At 40.4% G+C, this 16,742-nt stretch overlaps 1 protein-coding gene across 1 annotated transcript in view; it reads left to right on the forward strand.

Moving 5' to 3' along the window:
• The window catches only part of LOC308187797 (uncharacterized protein), a 77,531-nt gene that overhangs the window by 27,437 nt on the left and 33,352 nt on the right, over positions 1 to 16,742 (forward strand). Inside the window, exons 11-16 of the mRNA XM_080576141.1 lie at positions 12,633 to 12,752; positions 12,890 to 13,134; positions 13,603 to 13,751; positions 13,854 to 13,985; positions 14,840 to 15,001; positions 15,547 to 15,757. Of these exons, the coding sequence (XP_080432267.1) occupies positions 12,633 to 12,752; positions 12,890 to 13,134; positions 13,603 to 13,751; positions 13,854 to 13,985; positions 14,840 to 15,001; positions 15,547 to 15,757 (1,019 nt within the window). The remainder of the gene's footprint in view (positions 1 to 12,632; positions 12,753 to 12,889; positions 13,135 to 13,602; positions 13,752 to 13,853; positions 13,986 to 14,839; positions 15,002 to 15,546; positions 15,758 to 16,742) is intronic.

Consider the following 16,742-nt stretch of genomic DNA (forward strand, 5'->3'; position numbering starts at 1 on the left):
CCTTGGACTCTTGTTCTGAGATACTATCTAATATATTTGGAAACTTTCAGCATTTAAATGTCTGGGGTCTCTGTTTGCAGTCAAAATTTAAAGATGAACTAAGTTACAAAATAAAATTCAGGAAAGTTCAGCAAAAGAAAGAAAAAAGAATAAGGGTTGGTGAGAAAGAATAAAATAAATAAAGTAAAATAACAACAACAAAAAAAAAAGAAAAGCAATATGTTTGCTCGTAAGCAATTGTTATGAATAAGTGAATCTCCATTGTATATATGTTTTCAAACTGTATTTGAGCACATAAAAAAATTGATGATGCAGAAAGATTCAGGAAGCCTCTGTGGTCAATAATGCTCTTGGACAAATAATGTAAAAGTGTGGGAAATGACAGAAAAAAGACAAATCCTTGCTTGTTGTTGATATCAGGAAAGGGTAGAAGGAAAGACAGATCTCTGGAGAGGGATTTTTGGATTCCATCTCTGAGATTCCTTCTCAGTTTTCTTTTTCTCACATAGCTAATGCTATTACAAAGCAATGAAACAGCCCAGACAGATAGGTATTGCACAAGTACTAAATTCAGATTTACAGATAGGAAAGTGGCAGCTGTTATTTTGGGTTTGTTACTTTAGTTGGCCTTAGGATTGGTACTTCTGCAGAAGTATTTGGCAAATACAAGGTTGCTCAAACCCACCGGTAAAATATTCTAAGCCAGGAAATGAGATATCAGCAAACTCCATGCTAACTTCAGGGCCCATGTCCTACATTCAGAAAGGGCATGGGGAGAAGAGAGGGATGGTGCTGAGTGCTGTGGGACTAGTATGGACAGTCAGCTGCTGGGCAGGTGGGATTTGTTCCTGGGGTAGTTACTGATGTGCATGGCCTGCAGCATGGCACTGGCGGGAGGAGGGAAGGGGCCTTATTCCGACTCACCTGTGTGGAGCACACCTTCAATTGGTCCCTGGCCCTGACAGGGCCCTATCACAGCTAGGGGAAACATTACCTGTCACAGTCAGCAGAGACTACACCCACACCACCAAACTGATAGGGACATGGCTTCAGCAGCAGTGGATCAGTGCTGTTCAGTTTTCCAACCGTGTGCCAGTTAGCACCCTCCAAGCAGTGCCTCTGCATATATCCAGGCACCCCAGCAGACAGCATGAAGAAGAAATGCCTGTTTTGGGGAAGGGGCAACAAGATATCATGGCTGCAGGAGAGCAGGAGTCACACCATGCTCTCCAGGATCAGTCCTTGAACCTCTTTGTGTACTTGGGTAGGTGTTAAGAAGTTGTCACCACTCTCTCCCTCTGGGCGCATAGGGTTTATCTAAATGACACACAAAGTAGATTTCTGCCAGTAAGGTTCTGTGCTGCCACACCTACAATGGTACTACTAATTCATTATTTAAACATGAAGATGTGCTTTGGACTCAAGAGATCTCTCATCTGAATATATTCTTTCAAGGAAGTTCCTTGGAATAACTTGGATTTAGTTAATGCTCGTGAAGGATCAATGCCTAGCTCTTCATTAAATACATAGGATTTTCAGAATATTCCGCCATCCTCAGTGTTTCCTCATTCTCATAGACCTACATCTTCTGGATGTTTGCTCAGAGCCCATCAGTATAATTCTGCCAGTTATGGAAGTGGGTACGTGACTGTTGCAGTGAAATGCAAGTACTTTCCCATACTCTTTGTTCAAGAACTGAGCCTCAAGCAGATGCTAATAATTGAATCACTCTGCTAAATAATCCATAAACACCTGAGTCACACATCATTTTAGTGCTCTTAAGAAAGAGTTAGCTTCAAGAAATATGATATGGATTACTGAGTCAAACTCATTTTCCTGCAGTACCACTTAGGTTAAATTCTCCTTTGTTGAAATGCCTGCTAGGAGGAATTGTGATATTGGCACTCTCTGCTTAATTACCGAACTGGAATTCGGTAGCCATGATTACACTGGACATTTCTTTTTCTAGAAAATTTTCCAGATCAAGTTAACTAAAGGTATTTCTTTTATTGCTATGGGGAACAGATGCTATAGGATGATGAAAATCCTATTGCACTTTCTGAATTATTCTTTGTTGAACAGCACACATGATGTCTTTATTTTTTTTTTCACTATCCATTTTGTACCAATAACAAATTATGAGCTTTAATTGACCAGATTGTGTGTCCTCTAAATTGCTTAAGAGCAGAACGTACTCCTGTCCATGTTTGCCATTTTCTGTGCTAATGATTCAGTATATAACATGACTGGCAGCTAGTTTTGGCACTTTTGCTAAAAGGAAAAACTCATAATTATTTATACAGCTGCACCAAAATGTTGACTCTTGTGGAAAATTTCTCTCACTGATATAAAATTCTCTCTATAGTCAATGGAGAAACAGAGGAAACTAAAAGTTAGTTTGCTCCATCCAAAAAGAGTTATTTCAGACAGTTTGAATAAATTGCTTTCCCTAGACACCTCTTACACAGCCCTGACAGTAATGGGAGATATTAACAAACCAGATCCCTGAATTTACACAGACAAAAGCTTTTAGGTTAACCCGATCCTTAATATGCTGGGGTTTTAGAAATAATGGAGGGCACAGCTGCAGTGTTTTGTTTTGTTTTGTTTGTTTGTTTGTTTGTTTTTCTAGTCCTCTAAAGAAGTTTGTTTGTGTGCATAAAGATATCCCTTGATGTTATTCAAGACCATCCTTCAGGCTCCACTAGTGCAATGGAGGAATCTCCTCCCTCTGATCCCTTCACCTGGAAATTATCTCCTCTGTGAATCATCCTGTGATTCTGTGAAAGCTTCTTAGTAGGAAGACAAAAGGTGCCACTGTGAATAAGAGAAAGACCTAGCTTACCTCATGCTTTGTCTCCAGACTGTGTTGTGGTAGACTTTGCTGGAGAGCAGTATAAGAAACAGGGTACATGCAGTGAGCTTCTTCTGTGAGGGTGCTCTCCCATCATTTGAAGCTCTGATTAAGAAAAAGCAAAAATCAAAACTTGTTAAGTTCAGGAGAAAAACAGTTTCAAATGTTTCAATGTTCTTGGCACTCGGCACCTTCTGATTATCAAATAGCTTAAAAATTTGATGCAAATAAATTCTCTTCTTCCCCACCCCCCCCTTTTTTTTTTCTTGGTCAACTCTGGGCAGGAAATTTTTTTCTAAATACATGAAGTAATAGATGGTGTAGAAGATTGGAATGGCTAAAATATAATCTGGGAAATTTTGAGCATACTTGACCAGTGTATTTCCTAAAGGAAAGAGAAACTTTGTTGGTGGAGAAAAGGAAAATAGAGTTGCTGGGCACATCATATTTAAGAAGTAATAGAAAACTATTAACAATTTAGCAGTCTTGTATGATTACTTTAACACATTCAGTGACTAATTCATATTACATAAAATTTCTCAAGTAGTTAGCAATTTCTTTTATTATCTATCATATTTCTTTTATTATCAATATTGAGATAGAATCATGTCTGAGCTATTATTAGAACAATAAAACTTAGGGGATTTCTTCCTCTCTTCCACCTTTGAAACTTCTATTGATGCTAAAAGGAATTCAGACCAGATTCTCACTCACTTTACATCAAATGATCAATCTTTAATTTCAATTAAACTTTTCTTAGTTTTACCCCACAATAGCATGTTAATCATAGAATCATTAAGGTTGGAAAAGACCTTCCAGATCATCTGGCCCAACCATCCCCCTACCACCAATATCACCCACTAAAACCATGTGCCTAAGCACCACGTCCACAAATAATTGACCTTACTCTATTTTTCTTCCATAAAATTGTAGTACAGTAATAATAGCTCTCTATATTTTATTGCATTTTTTATTGATTCACAAGTTTTATTTCTATTGTCGTGTAAAATTAGAAGTGAATGTATGGCATAGACATAGAGGAATTAACCAATGATCAATTTTAAACAAAATCCTGACTCTAATGGAAGAAAATTTGAATACAGCAAAAACATAAATTCCTTGCAGTACAGGTGCTTTAAGAATTCCAATGCCTGGAAAGGATATTCTCATATCACCTGAGATAGTTATAATCCAATATGTTGAAGTACAAATCCAAAGATCAATGGCTACTTGGAGAAACATTAACAATGTTAAAAAATATGCAGAATATATATGTAAAGAAAGATCACAGCCTGTTCTCTGTGGACATTTGATATTTTTATTACTAATTAAACTGAATCTAATTACTATTTTTTTATGTTGCAGGTATCCATCTACTAAATACTATAGATAAAAAAGGTCTGTTATTAGATAGATAAACTTTCAGGATTTTTTTTCGTTGTGATAAAGCAAATGGTTTCAGAATCAAATACAAGATGAGATTGTTTAATCAGAGTTTAATTATGAGTGTATCAAATAATCATCTCTATAGTAAAATAATGTTGGTATGTGTGGGGCTCAGAATCTATTATTAAGAGACAGGTAAAGCTAACCAAAATTTCCGTGGGGAGATAAGTTTTCTCTAGTTACATCTAGAGAAAACGGAGAGACAAATTTTAACCTGTGCCCAATAGCTAGACTAGTGGCTGGGGTCATAATATGACATAATAGTGTGTGTTTATGCTGCGGTTTTTGGTACCCAGTGCAGCCATGTGACTGAGTTTCCAGCTCGTCTTTAAAAGGCTTAGTTCACTACATACATACTGGCAGAGTCCATGGTGCACTGGGTGTCTTCCATTACAAGAAGCAGATGTACAATCTGGAGATTAGAATGGTTTTATTTTGAGGTGTTTATAGTAAAGACAGAGGAGATGCATTGACAAGCTTTGTGTTCAGTAAAAGCATGAGCTAGGGAAAAACTCAATTATTATGAACTACACAGCTGCCTGTTGCTTCATTCGTCAAACTCCATGACTACCCACAGCACTTCTTCCTGTTCATGTTCACCTGAACTACTTCTCATAGCTCTGGGATCAGATTATTTGGTCTTTAATATGTGAAGCATTATACCAAAAGATTTTGGAGAGAAAATACCGTGATAAAATCTTACAAAACTATAGTGAAGCAACATCCTCATGAGCTTGCTTCATACTTTTTTCATTTAGCCGGAGGCCCCTGTACATAAATGAAGCTCGGGATAATCCCTTCCAACCAAGTCATGAGTCCAATTCCTTAAAAACATAGTCAGCATGAAAAAATAATTTCATTTAACATCTGAAAACTAATTCGTGCCCTTGGCCATTATTGCACATACAAGGTCGGCTCTTGTGCCATCCTCAGTAGTGCCATCTAGAGAAACTGCTGCTCTCCAGTCCCTCTGCTGTATTGCAGAGTTAATTCCTCCCTAGCATACTTCACTCAGATCACTTGAATTTGATTAAGCAATTAAAATTATAAAGGCCTAATAATCCACCTTATTTGGAGTGAGATAATGTGAATCCATCTGAGTATCTCAGCTACGTGTTCTGAGGGCTACATGTTCTGTGAGGGCAGTAACCACTGTTCAGGCAGCTGGTGGTGAGATGGAGGATGCCACTTCTAGAAAACAATGTGACAAAAGATACAGAAAGGAGTGGTTGTTGCACACATACCAGTAACTTCCAAGCCCAAAATGTCTCTTAAACCATCCAGTGGCTTCCCATTTATGTTTTGTTTTGTTTTGTTTTTACAAAGGGAGATTTAGAGCACTATACATTCTCTAACAAATACCTTAATGTAAAGAAATGATTAATTGTACAAATTGTGATGATCCCCAGCTAAAAATTATAAGAACTTAAGGTAAAATTAATGTTTGGTGCTCATGGTCTACTGGCAGCTATTTAATTATACAATCGTAGAATAGTTTGGGCTGGAAGACACCTAAAAGAACGTCAAATTCCAACTCCCTTGCCATAGGCAGGGACACCAACCACTAGACCAGGTTGCTCAAAGCTCCATCCAGCCTGGCCTTGAGCACTTCCAGGGATGGGGCATCCACAGCTTCTCTGGGCAACCTGTTCCTCACCACCCTCATAGAAAATAATTTCTTCCTTATATCTAACCTAAACCTACCCTCTTTTATTTTAAAGCCATTACCCCTTGTCCTATCACTACACTCCCTGACAAAGAGTCGCTCCAGCTTTCCTGTAGGCCCCCTTTAGGTACTGGAAGGCCCCTATAAGGTCTCCCCTGAGCCTTCTCTTCTCCAAGATGAACAACTCCAGCTCCCCCAGCCTGTCTTCATAGAAGAGGTGCTCCAGCCCTCTGTTCATTCTCGTGGCCCTCCTCTTGACTTGCTCCAACAGGTCCATGTCCTTCTTGTGCTGGGGGCCCCAGAGCTAATGCAGGGTTCCAGGTGGGGTCTCACAAGAGCAGAGCAGAGGGGGAGGATCCCCTCCCTCCACCTCCTGGCCATACTTTTTTGATGCAGCACAGTATACAGTTGGCTTTCTGGGCTGCAAATACACTTTGCCAGCACATGTTCACCTTTTCATCCACCAACACATCCATGTTCTTCTCCTCAGACCTGCTCTCAATCCACTCTTTGTCCATCCTGCATTCATGCTTGGCATTGCCCCAACCCAGGTGCAGGACCTTGCACTTGAACTTATTGAACCTCATGGGTCCACCTCTCCAGCCTGTCCAGGTTCCTCTGGATGGAATCCCTTCCCTCCAGTGTGTTGTCTGCACCGCACAGCTTGGTGTCATTCACAAACTTGCTGAGGGTGCACTCAATCCCACTGCCAATGTCATCAACAAAGATGTTAAACAGTCCCAGTCCCCATACAGAACACCACTCACCACTGTTTTCCACCTGGACTTCAAGCTGTTAACCACAACTCTATGAGTGCAACCATCCAGACAATTCCTTATCCACCAAGTGGTCCATCCATCACATCCATGTCTCTCTAATTTAGATACAACAGTGCTGTGTCAAATGCTCTGTACCAGCTCAGGTAGCTGACATCAGTTGCTCTTCCCCTATCCACCAATGGTGTAACCCCACCTTATAAGGCCACCAGATTTGTCAAGCACAATCAGCCCTTAGTGATGTCATGTTGGCTGGTGAAGAACCATTGTAGATCACTACACAAAGTGGTGATCATATCCATATCAAATAAGGGGCAAGGAAATATGAAGCAGCTGAAGAATTCCATGTGTACTAAATATCAAATGTTCTGCTACAAAAAATGGACTCCTAGCACCACAGCCACATATAACTGAAGACTGCACCAATCACTGGCCAAGTGCATTAGTCAGTATTTAAAATTATTGTTCTAGTTTCTGCACCTGAATAAATAAATATGTTGCACCTTTTACAAGTCATCTGTATCCAGAAGACTTTCTGCTTAAGAAGCATAGATTCAGAGACCATGGTTTACACATGAAAGATAGCAGATATTGTATGAGATACCAATATTCATATACGCAACATGAACTGAAGACCAAGATTGCCAGTAGTTGATTGCCTAAATTATCAAATGATGACCATTACATATAACAGGGGAATGACAGATGGCTTCCTGGAATACATTCCTGCTTTTTCTGCTCATAGCCATAAGAATCAGAGAGCAGAGCTAAGGCTTCTAAAGGAGACTTCTTGAGCTTCATATAGGGCTATAGCATCTTGGCTGAATATCTAAGTCAGGGTTTCCATGACAAATTATCAAGGCTGTAAGCTTTTTCCAGTCCACACCAGACGGAATGCCAGAAAAAGTCAGAGATTCTTTAAAGGATCAAGTTCCCTGTCTCTTTCTAATACTACGTCTACTGTAATAATGTTCATTACAATGAATGAAATAACTGCATAATATTAACTATATGATTTTTGGAACTACCTAACTACATGAGTCAAATGCTTAAACTGTTGTTAAGAGATAGGATGATCAACAGTACATGGGAAAGCATTTTCCATGGACTTGTTTTCTGTCTTCTGTTTGTTGATACGCTTTATAACAGAATAAGAATCACACAGGTTTAGGTCCTTGTCCATGAAAGTGAGTGTGTGTGAGAGGAAAGGGGCGGCAACATTCTACTGAGCCTTCTCCTTTAGCAGGAAAGGCTGGATCATGTCCAATTTCTTTGGTGGCTTGCCTTGTTGGGACAGTGACATAGTCTGAAGCTAGTAGGTGCCAGGATGGTAAAGAGGAAACTGAATTAATTGTGTCTCACAGCCACAGTGCTTCCTGCCTCACCCATTGCTCAAGGCCATGTCTAACTTCAGATTATAGCCCTGATAAATTGCCAATTATGAAATATGAGGTCAGATGTAGGATGCCAAAATTTCAAAATTTTGTATTGCTCTTTCATAAATGAAAACTTCAAAATTCTGAGGCATTGTGTTCTGGCCTGCTTCTTGTTCAATAACTGATGGTATAGCATCAATGAACTGCAATCACTTTGAGAACATCTTCATCAGAAACTATTAAGCCAGACTCTGGTGAGAGGAAATGACATGCAGATTATGAAACTTGTTTATACAAATCAGCTAAAGAAAAGTATGTAAGTGATTTCAGCTTTGTTATTGTTGATAATACTCGAGGAGAGTATACAGAATTGAAAAAATATCTGAATTCCTAGTTAATTAAAATCAGCCATTGAGGCTATCTCTACACGCCATCTCTCAGTTTGCAATGAAACCTGGACAAAATGCCCAGATGAAGTAGAAAAATGCCTAACATAGTTATTAGTAGCAGCTGAATATTATAAAACTAGGATGAAAAATCTCCACTGATGAATGGAGCTATATGGATATACAGACAAAACTGTGCAATTCAAATCAGTACTTACTTCAGGCTAGTTTCAATAGTCTCAAAATACTATCTTGCAGAGATAGATAGAAAGTGTTTCATTTCCAGTAAATATGCTTAGATTTCTCTCTCTTAATAGCAGACCTATTTTTGTTTCCATGTGGCAAAGGTAGAAACCCCATTCATTCCTAAAACCTATTTCCCTAAAATTTTTTTGAAAAGTAAAAGAACAGACATCCAATAAGTTAGAAAAGCCAAAAAGTGCAGCACAATACCCCAGCATTATTCAGAATATATTCAGTTTCTATAAAACCAATTTACTGCATTTCATTCATAACACAATAAATTATCATTTGGGAATACCCAGATGAACATATAAAGCTCTGCTAAATTTTCTGCTTCTGTACCTCTCCCAACCACTTCTTTTCTGTAATCTAGCTGTTTTCTAGCTAAGACACAGATTCATCTAATGACGTAAAGTGACATTGTTTGATGTGGAGTCGTTGCACCTCAAGCCTTAGAGCAGGCTACTGTGAATTTATCTTGCAGTCCTGTTTAAGTGGAGAAAATCAGCAGCTTCTTTCATGCCTGGGTATGTCCAAGCTCTTCATACTCCCTCCTGCTTCTTTGGCACAGACAAGTCAGAGCTGGGGAGAGTTTAGAAACAGTATGGGGAAGAGGAGGTGGGAGAATTTATAGTTCATTCTATGAATTTAGGATGTGAAATCATAGTGTGTATACCTCTATTTTTTTCAAGCTTCCTTTGACCTAATTTGCAGTTGTTTATACAGTTAATGATAATTGTTTATGTAACTATGTTAAGTATGCTTCCACTTCTTTCCACAAGTCAAACCTGCCAAATAAAAGTGGCATGACATTTCTAGATGGAATTTCAAGCATATAAAAATAAGAAATGGCAAAATTCCCAGCTAAAATTTTGACAAATCTTCTGAAAAGCCTGGCACTTGAGCTAGACTTTATAGGATAATATGAATTATGCTGTCAGAGAACAAGCAGTTCTGTGGTGGAGGAGCATTAGCCTGCACATTGGCAGGCTTTCAGCTAAAGGCTCAGTCCAACTTCAGGGGTCTTCCTGGGAAAGTACCCATTTGTCCCTTAATGTGGTGATTAAGGCACTCACTGGTGATATGGGATGTATGAGTCTGAGTGCAGATGAGATGAGGGAAGAAATGAGCAGTGTTCCTGAATCCATCCTGGCTGCTTTGCTGCTGCGTAAGCTGGCAAGAGTCACTGCTGCAGTCTATGCAGTCTCCGGGGCAGTCAGAAGGCAGCAGCGACTTTGGGGCTCATCAAGGGAAGCAGCCTCTTGGGGCAGATGACAAGATCAGCTTCTTGTTGGGGTTATCTGTAGGGCCAGGGCATGAAATAGGCACCGACCTGTTCAGCCTCGTCAAAAACAAAGTGCCTTTGGGCACCCCTGAAGCAGAACTCATGAACCAATAGGTCAGGCAAAAGTGCCATGAGAGGTCATTTCTTCAGCTCAGATCACCCCATTTAAAGCACAGCTATGTCTTTGCTGACAAATCTCCACTATGGCTACTGACAGTATTTTCAAGCACCTTAAGCCTTACATTAAAGCCACAAAACAGTTCCTGCTCACATTCTGTGACACCTAAAACCAGGACTGAGCACCCACTAGTTTGAACCCTAAAAGTTGCTAAGGTCTTCAGGGTCAGCACAAGGAGGAAAATCCTCTCTTGGATCTCAAACAAGAAAAAAGAAAAGACTTGCTCACGCACCTCAGAGTCATACAGGCTGCCTCACTGTGAATTTTCCCTACTTGTGCTGCCAAATGTACTGACAAGGCAACACTCAGCTCTCCCCCAGCACTCACCTGCCACTCTATAAATGTCAGCTCGAGCACAGAGACAACTCAGCAGCTACAGAGGAGCTGTAACAAACCTATCGGCAGACATACAAAAGTCAATGAGAAGCTGTAGTCTCCTAAACAATAAAAAGGGCTTGGTAAAATGTTTGCCAAGTTGTTGTGCTGCATCTCGTTGCTCTGACTGCTTCATCCCAGATCCCTTGGACACAACAAGCAGGGTGTTGACAAAACATGCAGCTGAAAGCAAAGAGGATAACTTCCATATGCTAACTGCTTTGCTAGGTGCAAAGAGATACAAACACTATTTAAAATTCAGCTTCACATCTGAATTCCTTCACAGAAATACAGACACTGTATGCTACAAATGTAATTTGGGGTGCTGTCCCATGACTGAGACAATCTTTCACCTTGCTGCTGCCAAAAGGAGAGGCCCCAGCATCCCAGCCTCATGCCGGGCTGCCTCCCTGCATCACCATCCCTATCTGTGCCGTCCCACCCCTCCTTCTCTTTTGAGCTTTTTTGCTCTTTTCACACCACAGAGAGCCAATGCAGTTTGCTAACCTCAGTCAGGGATTGTTTTTCTGGGATACTTTTCTGTAACTACAGCCCTTTGATTCATTTCCCTGAGGGTGCACTTGATATTGGAGAGCACACGGAAGGAGCAGGAATGCTGGCCACGATGGAAGGGGCAGGAGCACCCCTTAACAGCAGCGGTGAGCTATTGGCAGAGCCGTCCACATCCCACTGCAGTCTTAGACACAAACATTGGTGCCACCTGACTCAGCAGTTCAGGGACCTGGGCTGTGACCTGGGTCAGACATGCAGTGTGACTTTCTCCAGTTGGGCAGTGCAGCTCCAGTTGCCTTTGGAAGGAGGCCATGCCCTTTCCCCAGGCCACCTCGCAGACTGCCGAGCTCAGCTGCTGTGGTGCCAGGGTTGTTTTCTGAAGCTTCCAATAAATTTGCTTTCACTGGCAAAGTGGTTTATTTTCCTTCTTTTTCTCATGTTCAAAAACAAGTAGACTATTTTTAGCTCATATTTTTTTTCCTTTTGTACTTACATTTGGACACAAAGTCAACACAGGAGAATTCTGCTTCAAAAGATGGATGTCTCAGAAATGACCTGCAAGAAAGACGGAACTGTGTGATGGTTGTTCTGCAGCATCTGCACAAAGTGTAATGCACCACATTCAGAAAAGGATTGGGAACTAAAAGTAGGACTTCTGGCAAATTTGAGAACTAGGAATCTACAAGAAAAAAACTTATCATCTTCCATCCAATTTTGGGGATGCATTAGAAAGGTTCTTTGAAAACTCCCTACCAGGCAGTCTCTAGGGCAATTTCCACCATATCTTTTTTAGCTGTGAAAATGCCCTTGGCTGATGTAGACCATGGTGTACAATCTGGGCTTCTCTACTGAAACCCTTGCACTGTGGTGTGCGGGTTGCCTGGGATGAGTATGGGAGAACAAGGGGACATGGCCACAAGTCTGTGATTACATGGGTCAGGCAGCAGTATAGCTGTAGCTGTGCTGAGGTGTTAGGGCTGTTCAAGAGGAGAAATAAATGGATCATTTGTATAATCAGTTATACCACTAACATTTTCAGGAAAAGATGGGCTAAAGGAAGGGGGTCATCCCTGACATGCTGAGGTCCTGCACAGGTGCCACGCCGAGAAAGGTGAGGCCAGTTTCTGGAAGTCTCCGTTCATATGCTACAATGAATTACAGACTGTTGTGCCTCACAAAGAGCCAGGTCCCTTTGGCACCTCTGAAAAATGAGGTGATTTTTTCTAGGTGACCAATTATAAAGTTAGATATTCACAAGTTTGAAATATTGTTGGGTTTTAGGAGTGAAGGGAAAAAAGAATAATGTCCAGTAATACGATTGCAAAATCAGGGGTTTTCGGGGAAGGTAAACGGTCATGTGTTAGCCTGCTTCTAAAACTAAATCTGTTTTCCGTGTTTCTGTGGGAAATCAGAGGATGTTATTAACTGAGTCATGCAGCTGTTGACTTTAGCAAGCAGGCAACTGATATAAATAGAGAAACACTAGTGAGCTCTGGACAGAAGTGATTGAGAGGTCTTCTATAAGGGCTCATAGGACAGAGAGGCAAAGATGAAAATGAAGATCCTTGCTTTCCTTGGGTTACTGCATATTGCATGCTCTTATGCTTTCCCCGTTGCTCCAGAAAAGGAAAAAGAAGATATGCAGTTTGCTCAGGTAAAGACTATAGACAAAATAAAGAGAACAATTTATTGAGAAAATTAATATAGTAATGAAGAATATTTTACTAACAATGTTCTTCCTTTGAAAAGAAATATTTATGCTCTAAATTGTTGCTTTTCCTTCCTTATTAGAAATATCTGGAAAACTTTTATGATTTTAAAGAAGAGAAACACTCTCTCTTTAAATCAAAGAACCTCGATCACATGGGTGACAAAATCCGAGAAATGCAGTCATTCTTTGGGCTGGAGGTGACCGGGGAGCTGAATCGTAAGACACTGGACATGATGAAGCAGCCCAGATGTGGGATACCAGACGTCCAATCATACAGCACCTTCCCACGGAACCCTAGGTGGAAGAAAGAACATATAACATATCGGTAATGCATATTAAAGCATGTTTCTCTGTACACCACTGGGAAGCTTTGTGGCTGCCAGGCAGAATTGATGCCAGCAGGTTCTTTACTATTTGCTCCTGTATGTATCCTCACAAAAACCCCATTCAGGATGACAGGGCCAAGCATGTGGTGAGCATCCAGATCTTTTGCTTTAGGTTTCCGAACAGTGATAAAAGAGACCAGAACAGCAGTCTACATCAGCTTGTTAAAAGCATACTAAATAACATAATCAGTGGATAGAAGGGTTACAACTGAGAATATCTATGGTAGGATTTCTGAAAAAGATGATACCTTCAAAAACTTCCTCTATTATGTAAGCAGATAACTAGAAAATAAGCAACCAGACCTATAAATAATAACAACCAGCGATTAAAACATTTGACCTCCATACTCTGTGCCCTAGTCACTTGTGATCTGCTTGTTTTTAGTTCCTTTTGTCTTGTTTTACAGGATTTTGAACTACACTCCAGACATGCTGCAAGCTGATGTGGACGAAGCAATTGCAAAAGCCTTCGATCTCTGGAGCAGTGTCACCCCTTTGAGATTCACCAGGATCTACAGTGGTGATGCAGATATAATGATCTCCTTTGCTGCTGGATGTAAGGGGACCTCTTGTCCTAGGAATAAGTATTTGTCACTTTTTCCTACAGAGCTGATGAAAAGTGTCTCTTGTTTTTTTTCTTTTTTTTTTTTTTTTTTAGATCATGGTGACTTCTATTCCTTTGATGGTCCAGGAGGAACTCTGGCTCATGCCTACCCCCCCAGCAATGGGATAGGAGGAGATGCTCATTTTGATGAAGATGAAAACTGGACCAAATTTACCACCTATAATGGCAAGTAACCTTAAAAATTTTGTCTTTTTTTTTTTTTTAGACAGTATTTGTCTTGAAGACACAGTGAAGTCACAGACACTATGTCAGTAATTCCAGTATTTGCTGAGGTGTAAAGTGTCAGCATAATTTAGTACAATGATTCTGCATATCCTGATCTGGGCTGCAGTCATGATAATCCCCTGAAGATAAGCCACAGACTGCAATTGCAGCTTTAATGAAGCAAATGAGTTTAGCATGAACCAGCAATTGGGTAATCATGACATTGTAAGGCAGGGAATTTGGGCCATCAGGTAATGACCCAAAAGTTGTAATAGTGAGCTCTTGCCCCCCCCACACCTTCTTTTTTTTTTAATAAAATTATTTAAAATGATGGAAATCTTAAAATTCTGGAAAGGAAAAGAAAAAAGAAAAACAAAAAGGTCTTGGATTTGTTGAAAATAGTGAGGTTTTCTGGTGTCCAGCAATGTCTGGGGATGATATCAGAGCTTACATGATAACGGTCTTTCTGAAGTAGTTATCAGGTGAGTTCCATGTCATTTATGATATTTGAAATGTGACCAGATGATTAAAATGTCCTCATCCAATTTTCAGTCTATATTAACATTAAAGAATTTTTGATTCTTTGTTGGCAGGAAAATTTCTGCAGCATGAGCAGTGTTCCCAGATTGGTTCCCCTGGAAACTCATTTCTTTTCTAGGATGCCAGACAACCTCTTACCCCAGACATAGTTACATTTTGCTGTGTTGTTAACACCGTGAATGATATGTCATGAATGAGAAGATGAAAACTGTATCTCACTGCCATGCAAGAATACTTGTTTAGTGCTTGTTCTCTGTGCTGGAATTTTGTTTTAGGATACAACTTATTTCTTGTTGCTGCTCACGAATTGGGCCACTCACTGGGTCTTGGCCATTCCAATGTCTTCGGTGCCTTGATGTATCCTATATATATGGCCAAGGATACAAGAAACTTCAGACTTCCTCAGGATGATATTGATGGCATTCAGGCCCTCTATGGTAAGCAAAAAGTATCATTTTTATTGGACAATAGATAAGCATTTATAACAAATTTTATTCAACAGCTAATAAGTACTAATCTTAGTACTATAGGAAGGATGCTGAGATTTAATTTCTTGATATTATTTTGGGTAAATCGCTCAGTTTCTTTGTGGCTAAAAGTCAACAGCTGCAAAATGGAATCTGTGGGCTGTGTCCGTGCTACTAAATCAGAAAGTCCAAGAGCTTTTCTCTAACGCTACTGGAGGAACAGCATGTAACTGTAGTATTAAACTATCTTACCTTCCACAAAAGGGCAAACGTGCACAACTGCCGTTAGGAAATTGTGTTTGCTCTACATTAACTCCTGAGCACATACATTTTGAGAGAGCAACAGCTTGTCAAGGTAAAACCATATGAAAATATTTTAAGAGGTTAATATTTTTAAGGCTAATATCTTTAACCTTAAAGAACCTGAACATTTGTGTCGGTAGGATACATCCTGAAGCTCTGCAACATGAAATCTTAATTCACCTTCTAATTCCACATTTATCTATTTCCCAAAGGACCCCCCAGGGAGTCTCCTGCAATTCCAACAGAAGTGCTTCCCCCACAAGAACCAACTGAAATGACACCTACAGAAGTACCAACAGAAATGTCACCCCGGAAAGAACCAACAGAAATGACACCCTCAAAAAGACCAGCGGACTGTGACCCTCATTTAACTTTTGATGCTATCACTACTCTTCGTGGGGAAATACTGTTCTTCAAAGACAGGTAAGTGATTTCTTTTCTAGCAATACCTTCTTCTGAGACTCACAAAGGCAAAACATAAAGTTCAGTTCAAGGAATTTATCTTCCCTTGGTTACAAAGGAAGATATTTCTTTCTGAAAGTACTAAGGCAACTTTGCAAATTTGTACTAGCCCAGCAAGAGCTGAGTAACATGGTTTACTGACAGGTGAGTAAAATGTTTTAAGCCATCATCCATCATCACCCAAGTCTGTTACAATTGCGCAAGACTGAATAATCCCAGCATCACTCCTCAGCCTGCAGCTGCTTCATATGCAGCCACAGCTTTATCACACCAACCCACATCTGGGTCATGGAGCTGTGGAAAGTGCTGCTGATGACTTTAGTGATTTTCTGACCTAGGGGCCCACACTGAGCCAGTGCCTAGTAGTGCCTGTAGATAAGCCCTGCCATTAGAGGTGTTTTGGGGTATGTTCTGACAATGAGTGCTGTAACAAGGTGGTACACTCCCACCCTGGAGAAAGAGGACAGCATGTCAGGCCCAGCATTTCACCCACTTCTTGGGTGGGCAATTGTGTTTTGATTGAACGAACTCCTTTTGATGAAATGGGTCTGATTCCCCTCCTAAAGCATGTAATGAAGTATTGTAGCTTAAAAACTTTTTAGGGAAGGGGAACAAGAAGCAATTCCTCCTTATTTTGGGTTTTGACATATTCTTCAAGAATGTCTAGTGAGTATTTGTAAGCAAATTGAAGTTAAGAACAAAGCTGTGCCGGCCCATATGGGACATGGTGAAGACAAAGCTTCAATGATCAGCACTACCACAGGCATCACACTTTGAAGGGCAAGCCATCAAGGTGTCAGTGGAGCAGTCCACAGGGCAAGAGGCTCTAGGTGGTCCTGCTTGCGCATGGGGTATTGGACAATGTGACCTCCAGAGGTCTCTTCCAACCTCAACCATTCTGTGACATCAGTGCAAGCAGAAGTAAGGGACAAATATCTATGTGAGA

This window comes from Anser brachyrhynchus (assembly GCF_964034855.1).
Source record: "Anser brachyrhynchus genome assembly, chromosome: 1".
Taxonomy (NCBI): Eukaryota; Metazoa; Chordata; class Aves; order Anseriformes; family Anatidae; genus Anser; species Anser brachyrhynchus.